This window comes from Cherax quadricarinatus, chromosome 17 (assembly GCF_038502225.1).
Source record: "Cherax quadricarinatus isolate ZL_2023a chromosome 17, ASM3850222v1, whole genome shotgun sequence".
Classification (NCBI taxonomy): Eukaryota; Metazoa; Arthropoda; class Malacostraca; order Decapoda; family Parastacidae; genus Cherax; species Cherax quadricarinatus.
Window position 1 is genome coordinate 28,321,032 of NC_091308.1, and position 15,050 is coordinate 28,336,081.

The 15,050-nt window shown below is 39.5% G+C and overlaps 1 protein-coding gene across 5 annotated transcripts in view; it reads left to right on the plus strand.

Moving 5' to 3' along the window:
* Nucleotides 1-15,050, plus strand: part of LOC128686354 (putative protein-lysine deacylase ABHD14B) — a 116,024-nt gene that overhangs the window by 33,773 nt on the left and 67,201 nt on the right. For all 5 annotated transcript variants that reach the window (XM_070085894.1, XM_070085897.1, XM_070085895.1 and 2 more), the window contains 2 exons: nt 3,651-3,822; nt 9,976-10,196. In XM_070085894.1, the coding sequence (XP_069941995.1) occupies nt 3,651-3,822; nt 9,976-10,196 (393 nt within the window). The remainder of the gene's footprint in view (nt 1-3,650; nt 3,823-9,975; nt 10,197-15,050) is intronic.

Here is a 15,050-nt window from a genome sequence, read left to right on the forward strand (position 1 = left end):
GAGAAGAAGAAGAAGGAGGAGGAGGAGAAGGAGGAGAAGGAGAATGAGGAGGAGGAAAATGGGGAGGAGGAGAATGAGGAGGAGGGGGAGAATGAGGAGGAGGATGAGGAGAAGGATGAGAATGAGGAGGTGGAGGAGGAGAATGAGGAGGAGGAGGAGAATGAGGAGGAGGAGGAGAATGAGGAGGAGGAGGAGGAGAATTAGGAGGAGGAGGAGGAGAATGATGAGGAGGAGGAGAAGAATGAGGAGGAGAAGAATGAGGAGGAGGAGAAGAATAAGGAGGAGGAGGAGAATGAGGAGGAGGAGGAGAATAATGAGGAGGAGGAGGAGGAGAATGAGGAGGAGGAGGAGGAACAGGAGAATGAGGAGGAGGAGAATGAGGAGGAGGAGGAGAATGAGGAGGAAGAGGAGAATGAGGTGGAGGAGGAGAATGAGGAGGAGGAGGAGAATGAGGGAGGAGGAGGAGGATGATGATGATGATGGGTAATAATGAGTTCCCTTGAAGCATGAAAAACAAAGTCTCTCCCTGACAGTGACATGATAAGATGAGATAACATCTGATAAGAGCTATGAGCATAAGCGTGGGTGCAGCAATAACATTGATAAGAAAAGATTAGAGGTGACATTTGATGAGCATTGGCCCTGGCTTTGTTTTCGCTGGTACACAAACATGTCTGTCTGTCTCTCTGTCAAGCTCCCTGTCTATCTGTCTATCCATCTAGCTCTCTGTCTCAGAGAGAGCCACAAGACTGCATCATCACATTTACTCACATCTTCAAGCAGAGTATAGCACTTTGTGTGGATTTTTTGGGTTATCCTAGGTAATTTACACTATGTATACCTGTATTTATGTGTACCTGTGACACAGAGATAGACAGAGACAGATTGAAAGAGATAGACAAAGACAGATAGAGACAGAGACAGAGACAGATAGACAGAGACAGTGATAGAGATAGACAGACAGAAATCGACAGACCCTAAACATGGGGTTAACATCACTTTCCTCTTAAAAGAGGAGTGTTAATATGACATTACATCAGTGAATCCTTGGTGTTTGCCGCCCTGTTTGCTCTAGCTGGTGCTCAGTTTAACTGGTGCTCCCACAAGGTATTAAGTGGTCCCATATTTTTTAATATGGTGCACACCGAGTGTTAAGACCCATTCACTGCTGACCAGGCATCTCAGGGCATTCGTGCCAAATTTGGAGGCAGGAAATTTAAAACGTATATATACGTATGGGGGCGCTACGCGTAAGAACATATACATGTATATACATTTGGACTGTTTAGGGGTTAAGGGGGGCGCACGTCAGGAAAGATAAAAAAAAAGGAAAATTGAAAATTTATGGAAAAAAATGATTTCTTACTGAAAAATAGTGAATAATTCTAGCAACATGTTGATGTAATCAGCTTGTTTCTATCATATTTCTAAGTATGTTTTCCCAAAAATGTATTTTTTTTGCTCTTGTTGTCATCAAGATGACATGATTCCAGTTACTACAGTGTTTTTTTTTTACTCCAAAAACTACGATTTTTATGATTATTGCATTGTAAATACACCACATGGTAACTTGTGTGTGGACTCCATTCAAGAACAGGGAGTGATAGCAGCTCAGTCACCTATGGGCTGTCAACATGAGTAGAGGTGTATAAAATGCTGAGATTTGGCACGCTGTGACCGTAGAGTTTTTCAGGTAACTTAATATGTGTGTAAATCGGAAATAAATTATTGACGTTTTGTTGTTTTTGTGAAAAGTAGTTATAAGAGTGTCATGATTTTTGCACACGTTATTGAGGAATGATGCTCTACCAAATTACAGAAGAGATTTGCGATATTTTTTACCGTTTTGTTTTTATTGATTTTTTCCCCCAAAAAAATGCTTAAAAAAAAAAACACCGAACCTGAGAATTTTTTATTATGCAATCTATTGACATTTTGCACAAATGACATTGGTGAAATGATTGTCTAGTCCTTTATCTTTCAGCTGATGTCAGCTAGAATATTATACGTCTTACCAATTTTGTAGAGGAGGGAGAGTTTTATGCCCTATAGAATAGGGCACTATTTATTTTTTCTATCTTTAAGGAAAAAAGTCACTACAGACACAGAGTGTAGGTTTCAAATGCTGCTTAAATCACAGTAAAAATTTCATTGAAATTGGAAAAAAAAATACTTAAAACGTTTGCCACCATTCTTCATACCCATAAAACAGTATTGGTAAAACTATACTCTGATACTTTTCCCTTTTATCCTCTGTGGATAAAATTCTTTGTTTTCACAGATGCCTTAATTACCAGCCACCTTTTTTTTCTTATACCTTGTCAATTCTGTGGTTCACCCCATTTTTCATAGACCCATCTTCCAAAAAGTTCACTCCCATTTTTTTTTTTAACATTGGCCATCTCCCACCAAGATAGGGTGACCTGAAAAAGAAAAAAAAAACTTTCACTGTCTTGCCAGAGGCAAGCCAATACTACAGTTCAGATGCCCCTCCAAACTGCAAATATCCCCACCCCTCCTTCAGAGAGTAGGCAATGTATTTCTCACCTCCAAACTCAAGTCTGGCTAACTGGTTTTTCTGAATCCCTTTACAAATGTTATCTTCCTCACACTCCAGCAGCCTGTCAAGTCCCAAAATCCACTTGCTTCTACTCCTGTCTAACACACACACACACACACATGCCTGCTGGATGTCCAAGCCCCTTGTACACAAAATCTCCTTTACCCCCCCTCTCTCCAACTTTTCCTACGGTGACCCCTACCAAACCTTCCCTCCACTACAGATTAATACACCTCCAAGTCATCCTATTTTTCTGCCTCCTCTCTAAATGTTCAAACCACCTCAACAACCCATCCATAGCTCTCTGGATAATACTTTTAGTAACCCTGCACGTCCTGATCTCCAGGCTACAAATTCTCTGCATAATATTTATACATGTATTACTACACATTGCCCTCAGGCACAATGTCTCCACCGCCTCCAGCCTCCTCCCCACTTCAACATTCCCAACCCATGCTTCACACCCATATAAGAGGGTTGGTACCACTATACTCTCTTACCTCTTTGCATCACCCACCTTTTTTCTCTCACCAGTTCTGTGCTTCGCCTCCTTTTTCATAGACCCTTCTGCCAACAAGTCCACTCCCAAATATCTGAGCACATTCACTTCCTCCAATCTTTCATTACCAGAGCATATGATCCTGATGACTATTGTCACTCTTGAATATAAACTTCAGTATTTCTTCATTGTTCTTGTTGCAAACACTATTAAATTTCTTGAAAGAATAGGCACTTAAGAATAACAAAATCCCAAATTATTATTAATTATTAATATTATGGCTTGGAAACAGATTTCTGATTACGTCTTTGGGAAAATAGGTTCCAAGTCCCAAACACTTTACGAACATTTTTCAGAAATATGCTAAAGTCATAAGTCATAAAAAATAATACCATCTTGTTGAGTAAGTTAATTTGGGTATTTGCCATTGTTTCTGAAGTAGAAAGTAGAGTGGCAGAGGGTGTGAGATGGCACAAGTGGTAGCAGTAGGTGTCAGGGTAATATTTTTTTGTGCGGAGTTGCTGCATGGGGTTCCTTGGTTCCAGCCCTCATGTTGCCTTATTTACATAACTTTGATCTAATGTTTTCCAGGGGTCAAATACTTTCTATCGCGAGGCTCAGCCTCCAGAAGGTGTGGCTAGTAGCGGTGAGGTGGTAGTGCTCTTACATGGTGCAGCATTTCAATCGAAAACATGGCTTGACCTCAACACCATTAACCTCCTGGCAGCTATGGGACATCACATTATTGCTGTTGACTTACCAGGTGAGCTTATATTTGGGGAGTTGGAGGAAGTGATTCATTATTTGTGTGAAAATATGTCTCGATCTATTTCGTTTTATTAATATCAACTGGATGAAAAGTGGTACATATGCAGTATACATCAATATCAGCAGTATGAAAAGTGGTACATAGGCAGTATACGTTAAATAAGCAAAATAAAATACAAAAACAAAAAGTATTTAAGGTAGTAGTATAAGCAGTAATTGGATAAACCAATTTTGGGAACATGTTCTTACTATGATGTCCTGTGAGATACCTTTGAACACAATGTTTTTGTCTTCCACTAAACCCTGTATACAGTGAAGAATAAAATAAAAACACTTTGTACAACCAACTGCTCAGTGTGGGTCTTTAAGATATTTTCGATACAGGTTAAGCTCATGTAACATTCTTCATGTTAACATTAATGGTAGGCTCCAAAAAATATGGGGGTCAGTAACATACTAAATATTCTGATTACACAGTAAGTACAGTGGACCCCCGGTTATCGTAATTAATCCGTTCCAGAGAGTGTGACTAAAACCGAATTTGATGATATCCAAATTCATTTTCCCCATAAGAAATAATGTAAATCCAATTAATCCGTTTTATACACCCAAAAGTAGGGAAGCTGTGATTTCGTGTATAGGGCAAGGAGGAATAACATCTTGTAGGAATGAGGAAGAGCCAGTTGTGAGTGTGGGGGAAGTTCGTGAGGCAGTAGGTAAAATGAAAGGGGGTAAGGCAGCCGGGATTGATGGGATAAAGATAGAAATGTTAAAAGCAGGTGGGGATATAGTTTTGGAGTGGTTGGTGCAATTATTTAATAAATGTATGGAAGAGGGTAAGGTACCTAGGGATTGGCAGAGAGCATGCATAGTTCCTTTGTATAAAGGCAAAGGGGATAAAAGAGAGTGCAAAAATTATAGGGGGATAAGTCTGTTGAGTGTACCTGGTAAAGTGTATGGTAGAGTTATAATTGAAAGAATTAAGAGTAAGACGGAGAATAGGATAGCAGATGAACAAGGAGGCTTTAGGAAAGGTAGGGGGTGTGTGGACCAGGTGTTTACAGTGAAACATATAAGTGAACAGTATTTAGATAAGGCTAAAGAGGTCTTTGTGGCATTTATGGATTTGGAAAAGGCGTATGACAGGGTGGATAGGGGGGCAATGTGGCAGATGTTGCAAGTGTATGGTGTAGGAGGTAGGTTACTGAAAGCAGTGAAGAGTTTTTACGAGGATAGTGAGGCTCAAGTTAGAGTATGTAGGAAAGAGGGAAATTTTTTCCCAGTAAAAGTAGGCCTTAGACAAGGATGTGTGATGTCACCGTGGTTGTTTAATATATTTATAGATGGGGTTGTAAGAGAAGTAAATGCGAGGGTCTTGGCAAGAGGCGTGGAGTTAAAAGATAAAGAATCACACACAAAGTGGGAGTTGTCACAGCTGCTCTTTGCTGATGACACTGTGCTCTTGGGAGATTCTGAAGAGAAGCTGCAGAGATTGGTGGATGAATTTGGTAGGGTGTGCAAAAGAAGAAAATTAAAGGTGAATACAGGAAAGAGTAAGGTTATGAGGATAACAAAAAGATTAGGTGATGAAAGATTGAATATCAGATTGGAGGGAGAGAGTATGGAGGAGGTGAACGTATTCAGATATTTGGGAGTGGACGTGTCAGCGGATGGGTCTATGAAAGATGAGGTGAATCATAGAATTGATGAGGGAAAAAGAGTGAGTGGTGCACTTAGGAGTCTGTGGAGACAAAGAACTTTGTCCTTGGAGGCAAAGAGGGGAATGTATGAGAGTATAGTTTTACCAACGCTCTTATATGGGTGTGAAGCATGGGTGATGAATGTTGCAGCGAGGAGAAGGCTGGAGGCAGTGGAGATGTCATGTCTGAGGGCAATGTGTGGTGTGAATATAATGCAGAAAATTCGTAGTTTGGAAGTTAGGAGGAGGTGCGGGATTACCAAAACTGTTGTCCAGAGGGCTGAGGAAGGGTTGTTGAGGTGGTTCGGACATGTAGAGAGAATGGAGCGAAACAGAATGACTTCAAGAGTGTATCAGTCTGTAGTGGAAGGAAGGCGGGGTAGGGGTCGGCCTAGGAAGGGTTGGAGGGAGGGGGTAAAGGAGGTTTTGTGTGCGAGGGGCTTGGACTTCCAGCAGGCATGCGTGAGCGTGTTTGATAGGAGTGAATGGAGACAAATGGTTTTTAATACTTGACGTGCTGTTGGAGTGTGAGCAAAGTAACATTTATGAAGGGATTCAGGGAAACCGGCAGGCCGGACTTGAGTCCTGGAGATGGGAAGTACAGTGCCTGCACTCTGAAGGAGGGGTGTTAATGTTGCAGTTTAAAAACTGTAGTGTAAAGCACCCTTCTGGCAAGACAGTGATGGAGTGAATGATGGTGAAAGTTTTTCTTTTTCGGGCCACCCTGCCTTGGTGGGAATCGGCCAGTGTGATAATAAAAATAAAAATAAAAGTATTAAAAAAAAAAACTTTTTTTACATGAAATATACATTTACTTACACAGAAAACAATGAGACATGAAGAATAAACAATAGTATTCACAAGACTATTCATTGAAGACTTGTTGATGTATGGAAGATGGGAGGAGGGGAGAGGATGGAGGAGTTACTATTGTTTGGAAAGGGAATCCCCTTCCACAAAGACTTCATGTACCAAGTCCTTTTCTGGGGTTACTTCCCTTCTTTGTTTTTTAATGCCACTAGGACCAGCTTGAGAGTCACTGGACCCCTGTTGCTCAAAAAATTGTTCCAGAGAGCTCTGTTTCTGGCATTTCTTTAAAATTTCCTTAAAATGGGACACGACACTGTCATTGTACATGTTGCCAACATGGCCTGCAACAGCTTTGTCAGGGTGATGTTTATCCATAAATGTTTGCACCTCACTCCACTTTGCACAGATGTCCTTAATCTTTGAAGAGGGCACCTTTTTCTATCTCTCTTCCTCCTCCTCAAGCATTTTCCTGAGCTGTGGTCTGTTGCTGTTGCAGATGAAGGCCTTGCAGCTCTTCTGTGGTTAGCTCTTCCCTTTAGTCCTCCACCAACTCTTCCATATCCTCACCACTCATCTCCAACCCCATGGAATTTCCCAGTGCCTCAGTATTTTCCACAACTGCCATAGGCTCATCAGGGTCAGCCCCGAACCCTTCAAAATCCCTCTCTTGGACACATTCTCCAAGCAGCGTTCAAAGTCCTTTAAGTCACTCCCTCCCAAGCCTTACCTATAAGGTTTATGCAGTGGAGTATACTGAAGTGATAATTCTAGAACTCTCTTAGAGTCAATTCAGTGTCTGAGGTTATGTCAAAGCATGTTTGAAACATTGCTTTGGTGTAGAGTTTTTTGAAGTTTGAAATGACCTGCTGGTCCTTGGGCTGGAGGAGAGGAGTGGTATTAGGGGGCAAGAACTTCACTGTGATGAAATGAAACTCCTCCATAATTTGCTCATCCAAGTCTGGAGGATGAGCAGGAGCATTGTCCAGTACCAGGAGGCACTTTGAGTTCCAATTTATTTTCCAGGAGGTATGTATATCTTCACACTCGGCGAAACACTTCATTGACCCAATCAAGGAAAATTTCCTTCATGACCCATGCCTTACTATTTGCCTTCCAAACACTTCATTGACCCAATCAAGGAAAATTTCCTTCATGACCCATGCCTTACTATTTGCCTTCCACATCACACACAATTTGCTATTGATGACACTGTTTTTCTTGAACACACTGGGATTTTCAGAATGATACGCCAGTAAAGGCTTCACTTTGAAATCCCCACTAGCATTACTACAGAACATGAGAGTTAGCCAGTTATCCTGTCTTTCATAGGCTTGTGTCCTGGCAGTGCCTTTTCCTCCTGCGTGATGTAGGTCCTCTTTGGCATTTTCTTCCAAAAGAGGCCTGTTTCGTCACAATTGAACACTTGTTGGGGTTTGAATTGTTCAGCCTCTGTGTACCCCTTGAATTCCTGAACATATTTTTCAGCTGCATATTTGTCAGAACTTGCAGCCTCGCCATGCCTTACCACACTGTGTATGCCACTATGCTTCTTAAATCTCTCAAAGCAGCCTTTACTGGCCTTAAATTCACTAGTTCCAGGCATTTTTTTTATGAGATCATCATGCAACTGACTTGCCTTTTCACAAATTATCGACTGCATAACACTGTTTTTTGTTGATCCACACCAACAACAAAGTCTCCACATCTTTGAGTATTTGAGATCTCTGTTTTGTAAGCATATTTGCACCTTTCACAACAACAGCTTCCTTGATTTCCTTTTTCTTGGCCACAATGGAAGTGATTGTTGTATAGGGTTTCTTGTACAACCTGGCAAGCTCTGCCACACGTACTCCACTTTCATATTTTGCAGTGATGTCTTTCTTGAATTCTATAGTGTTTCTCACCTTCTTTACCAAAGGGCTGGCACTAGAAGCTTTCTTTGGGCCCATGGTGGCTTACTTAGCAGTTGCAAGTACAAAAAAGAATGGAAATTACGAAATGTATCGTATGACCGCGTGGGGTGATGGTCACTCGCTGATAGACAGTAGCAGACTGAGTTTGAATGGTGTTTGATAGTGTGTGGGGCCGCTCATACGCGTTTGGGATGAACGACTATTACCGAGGTAAATGACGATCACCGAGCCAATATTTTGATGAAAAAATGTTACGATTACTGAATGTTATGAAATCTGACAACTACGATATCCGGGGGTCCACTGTACTATCACATACTAAAATATTTTCAGTGTAATAATACACCCCACATATATTTTAGAATAATACATAGCAAGGCTTCATAGAGGAATTGTTTGAGATTTGAGGATACCAGCAACCATGTTAAGATGATTTTATTTGTATACAGGAGGGCCCTGGTGAACTGGTGGTAGGATTCCTATTAGTGGTTCATGAAACCTAAATACACACTATTCAGTTTTAAAATATGAAAAACTATTTTCTCTGGATGGTTCCAGGAACTGCTGTATCAGCCCTCTCTCCCTGTTAACTGTTCCTCACCAGACTATCCCGAATGGAGCAGGAGTGGTGCAAACAGAATGGGGGAGTGCAGATGTGCAGAAAAATGTAAACAGATAACATACTAGGCAAAAAAAAGTGATCTAACAGTCTATTACTAGCATTTTAGAGGATTGGATAGATTGCTGTTTGTATTAGTGGTTCATGTAACTAAAATAGAAAGTTGTTTTATACTACAGAAAATTATATTATTGAAAAACCTCAGCTTGATTATTTCTTCAACTTGTCTATGCTGTAGTTTAACTCTTAAACTGTCCAAATGTCGATCTACATTCACATGCACTTTGAACATAGATCTACATTTTTTTTTACATTTGAAAGCATGTAAAATGAAACGTAGATCTATGTTCGGAGAGCTACGCATGTGAACGTAGATCTGCATTTCGACAGTTTAAGGGTTAAATGGTGTTTAGATGATAAAATATGGATTAAAATTACTTCTTTAAATAAGTGTAATTTACTAGCTAGTAATGTGCGTAAAATCAAGCTCTTTCACAATGATTATTTCTCACCTGGCTCGAGGAATGTCATCATTTATATGACTTTTGTAGCAGTTTCTCATGTTAGCAAGTACTGCAGGAGTGAAAGATCTTGTACTAATAAAACTTTTGCATTCACTGTTGATAAACGCTACCTTTTATGTGATTTTTTTTACTTTTGCAAGTTTATATTTATTTTACATCCCCTTGGAATAAGATTGTGTATACAGCCTCTCCTCACTTAACGACAGAGTTCCGTTCCTCAGATCACGTCGGTAAATAATTCGTCGCTAAGTGAGGAGCATACTATTATGGTAGTAGGTTTGTGTCAACCATCTTTGATATTGTTTTAATGTCACCTTTGCACCATTTATAACATTTCTTGTACATTTTTAAATGTTTATGCAGTAGTGTACTGTATATTGTAATTAACAGAATAGAGGAAATCAGCTATAATATACATTATTTAGGTATTCATATTGGTCAGAGAGCCTGTCGTAAGTCCAAGTCGTCAGCAAACGAGTACATCGCTAAGCGAGGAGAGGCTGTATAGATTACAGTGTTTTATTAGACATCTATTTCCTTAGTTTATATTTTTTGCTTACGTTTGTTTTGTTTGATTTACAAGGGTTTGGGAAGACCCAAAGTGCACAGATAGATGAGCCAGCTGATTATCTGCACACTTTTATGACCAGCTTAAGGATTACTCAGGTTATACTGGTGTCACCCTCAATGAGCGGTAGGTTCTCCATCCCATTCATCATGAAGTATCCTGAAGATCTTGGTGGATATGTGCCAGTTGCACCTGTCTCTACTAGCCTCATTGTTCCAGATGCCTCCAAATTAAGTGTAAGTAACAAATTCCAGTATATTATGCAAATGGGTTACAGCATTTCACATTTAAAAAATATGGCATTTTGTTTCATTTCAATGGAGAAAATTTCATTTTCAGATTTTGCTTTGACAATTTAATAAAAATTTATTGTTAAAAAATTTTTAGTGTTAAGAGAAGGAAGATTTTATCTGGATCTTGTATTATTATCTGTAGTGGAAGGAAGGCGGGGTAGCAGTCAGCCTGAGAATGGCTGGAGGGAGGGGGTAAAGAAGGTTTTGTGTGCAAGGGGCTTGAACTTCCAGCAAGCATGTGTGAGCATGTTAAATAGGAGCGAGTGGAGACAAATGGTTTTTATGACTCGATGTGCTGTTGGAGTGTGAGCAGAGTAACATTTATGAAGATATTCTGGGAAACTGGCAAGCTGAACTTAGAGTCTTGGAGGTGGGAAGTACAGTGCCTTTGTACTGAAGGAGGGGTGTTGATATGTTGCAGTTTTTTTAACTGTTGTGTAAGTGCACCTTAGTGATGGAGTGAATGATGATGATGAATGTTTCTTCTTTTTTGGGTCACCCTGCCTTGGTGGGAAATGGCCGATGTGTTAACCCTCTGAGGGTCCGTGCCATAGATCTACTGCTTTATGTTAAGGGTCCAAACCGTAGATCTACGTCATGATCTCAGCTTACTCTGATAAGCTGTGAGCAGTTAATTTTGGCCTAGATATGAGAGAATACATCTATGTGGTATGTGTGCATCACATAAAACAAATCCTGCAGCACATAGTGCATAATGAGAGAAAAAACTGAGACCGTAATTTTTTATTAAAACAGCGACTTTGCATTGTTTTTTCGTATGTTTTTTATAGTTGTATTTGTGATTTCTTGGTCTCATTTGATAGAATGGAAGATATATTACTGAAATAGAGATGATTTTGATTGATTTTAGTACCGGAAATGGCTTGAAACTGAGCTCAAGGTAGCGGAAATGTTAAATTTTTGCTGATGTTCAAGAGTAAACAAATGACTTCACACGTCTAATACACGCCTGCTGGTGGGTCTAATATACGTTCACAAATGTGATGATATTATTTATACAATTATTACAATATTGCATGACAGTAAATCTTCTATTTTTTGGTTTGAATAAAAATTCATTATTTGAATAAAAAATCAAAATGGAATTTATTAGCCTGAAAACATAACTAATGAACAGAGGAAATATTAGTTTAGTGCCAGGAATGCCTGCATTGTTTATTCTGGACCCTGTTTGGAAACTGGAGTATTTTGAACTTTGCATTAAATTGGCCAAATTATCAATTTCCGATCACTTTATTTTGTAGTTGAAACAGTTGACTTGGTGAATTTTTGTGCTCAATCGATAGAAGTAATACTAGTGAAATAGCTAAGAATTTGGTTGACTGGAATAATGTAATTGGCCTAAAATGGGAGTCAAAGTCGGCAAAATCACCGATGCGTAAATATCGCTAACACATCAAAATTCGCGAGAGCATAATTTCGTCAATTTTCCATCAAATTTTGTACTTTTTGTTTTATTACCTTCCTAAAAAGCTACTCTACCATTTCATAAGAAAAAAATTTTTTTTTTTGAAAATTCTTGGACACTGGTGCACACTTTGAAATTTGGCCTCTGGACCCTGAAAGGGTTAAAATAAAAACTAAACTTTAACCAACAGGGTTAACTCAGGATAAGGATAACCCAAGAAAGCCATTATGTTGGCTTATCTCCTTTCACATCTTTTGATCCTCTTCCCTGGGATGCAACTCACAACAGTCTGCTAATGCCCACTGCTACATGAGCAGAAGCAGTAGGTATAAGGAAACATGCCCAGCATTTCTGCTTATACAGGGGTTGAAACCAGGTCCTTTAACTGTGAGCCAAAGGTGCTACCACTTAAGCCAGTAATATCTTGGAGAGAGAGAGAGAGAGATAGATAGATAGATAGATAGATATAGATAGATAGATATAGATAGATAGATATAGATAGATAGATATAGATAGATATAGATAGATAGATATAGATAGATAGATATAGATAGATATAGATAGATATAGATAGATAGATAGATATAGATAGATAGATATAGATAGATATAGATAGATAGATATAGATAGATAGATATAGATAGATATAGATAGATAGATATAGATAGATATAGATATAGATAGATATAGATAGATAGATATAGATAGATATAGATAGATAGATAGATATAGATAGATAGATATAGATAGATAGATATAGATAGATAGATATAGAGATAGATATAGATAGATAGATAGATACCTATATCTTTCTGGTGGTGGTAACGACTTCATGTAGAATTATCCATGGACATTGTAGCTGCTTCTAAGTAAGCCTTGTGAAAGAGCACTTATAAAGTTTGCTGAAAAGTTCAACAAACCCGTGTGTTCATGTGTTTGTACAGAAAAACAGGAATGAGAAAAGAATGACAATGGCCTCAGCTAGCACTGCATGCACTGGGAGAAATGCTGAAGGTATGGAATGGAAGAAACAAAAATACAAACGAGTAAAAACAAACAAAGACTGGACAAAGGGCATTCAGTTTTTATTCGTACTGTCACTAATTTGGCTTTACATTCACAGGGATAAGCCTTAAAATAAACAGTTGATAGATACTTTTTAGTCAACCCAAACTAACAATTAAGTGTTGTACGTACTAGGTTTAGGCACACTTTATGTGTGTTTGAGGTAACAATGTGTGAAAAATATTTTATTGTTCTCATTCTAAATACGTAGTGTACAGCTTATTTTATTATGTCTGTATTATTAGTAGAAGTGATGCAAGGAGGGAAGAGTATATGGAGAAAAAGAGAGAGGTTAAGAGAGTGTTGAAGCAATGTAAAAAGAGAGCAAATGAGAGAGTGGGTGAGATGTTATCAACAAATTTTGTTGAAAATAAAAAAAAGTTTTGGAGTGAGATTAACAAGTTAAGGAAGCCTAGAGAACAAATGGATTTGTCAGTTAAAAATAGGAGAGGAGAGTTATTAAATGGAGAGTTAGAGGTATTAGGAAGATGGAGGAAATATTTTGAGGAATTGTTAAATGTTGATGAAGATAGGGAAGCTGTGATTTCATATATAGGGCAAGGAGGAATAACATCTTATAGGAGTGAGGAAGAGTCAGTTGTGAGTGTGGGGGAAGTTCGTGAGGCAGTAGGTAAAATGAAAGGGGGTAAGGCAGCTGGGATTGATGGGATAAAGATAGAAATGTTAAAAGCAGGTGAGGATATAGTTTTGGAGTGGTTGGTGCTATTATTTAATAATTGTATGGAAGAGGGTAAGGTACCTAGGGATTGGCAGAGAGCATGCATAGTTCCTTTGTATAAAGGCAAAGGGGACAAAAGAGAGTGCAAAAATTATAGGGGGATAAGTCAGTTGAGTATACCTGGTAAAGTGTATGGTCGAGTTATTATTGAAAGAATTAAGAGTAAGACGGAGAATAGGATAGCAGATGAACAAGGAGGCTTTAGGAAAGGTAGGAGGTGTGTGGACCAGGTGTTTACAGTGAAACATATAAGTGAACAGTATTTAGATAAGGCTAAAGAGGTTTTTGTCGCATTTATGGATTTGGAAAAGACATATTACAGGGTGGATAGGGGGGCAGTGTGGCAGATGTTGCAGGTGTATGGTATAGGAGGTAGGTTACTGAAAGCAGTGAAGAGTTTTTACGAGGATAGTGAGGCTCAAGTTAGAGACGGAGATCATTTCCCAGTAAAAGTAGGCCTTAGACATGGATGTGTGATGTCACCGTGGTTGTTTAATATATTTATAGATGGGTAGTAAGAGAAGTAAATGCGAGGGTCTTGGCAAGAGGCGTGGAGTTAAAAGATAAAGAAAGACACATAGAGTGGGAGTTGTCACAGTTCCTCTTTGCTGATGACATTGTGCTCTTGGGAGATTCTGAAGAGAAGTTGCAGAAGTTGGTGGATGAATTTGGTAGGGTATGTAAAAGAAGAAAATTAAAAGTGAATATAGGAAAGAGTAAGGTTATGAGGATAACAAAAAGATTAGGTGATGAAAGATTGGATATCAGATTGGAGGGAGAGAGTATTGAGGAGGTAAATGTATTCAGATATTTGAGAGTGGACGTGTCAGCGGATGGGTCTATGAAAGATGAGGTGAATCATAAAAATGATGAGGGGAAAGGGGTGAGCGGTGCACTTAGGAGTCTGTGGAGACAAAGAACTTTGTCCTTGGAGGCAAAGAGGGGAATGTATGAGAGTATAGTTTTACCAACGCTCTTATATGGGTGTGAAGCATGGGTGATGAATGTTGCAGCGAGGAGAAGGCTGGAGGCAGTGGAGATGTCATGTCTGAGGGCAATGTGTGGTGTGAATATAATGCAGAGAATTCGTAGTTTGGAAGTTAGGAGGAGGTGCAGGTTTGCCAAAACTGTTGTCCAGAGGGCTGAGGAAGGGTTGTTGAGGTGGTTCGGACATGTAGAGAGAATGGAGCAAAACAGAATGACTTCAAGAGTGTATCAGTCTGTAGTGGAAGGAAGGCGGGGTAGGGGTCGGCCTAGGAAAGGTTGGAGGGAGGGGGTAAAGGAGGTTTTTTTGTGTGCGAGGGGCTTGGATTTCCAGCGGGCATGCGTGAGCGTGTTTGATAGGAGTGAATGGAGACAAATGGTTTTTAATACTTGACGTGCTGTTGGAGTGTGAGCAAAGTAACATTTATGAAGGGATTCAGGGAAACCGGCAGGCCAGACTTGAGTCCCAGAGATGGGAAGTACAGTGCCTGCACTCTGAAGGAGGGGTGTTAATGTTGCAGTTTAAAAACTGTAGTGTAAAGCACCCTTCTGGCAAAACAGTGATGGAGTGAATGGTGGT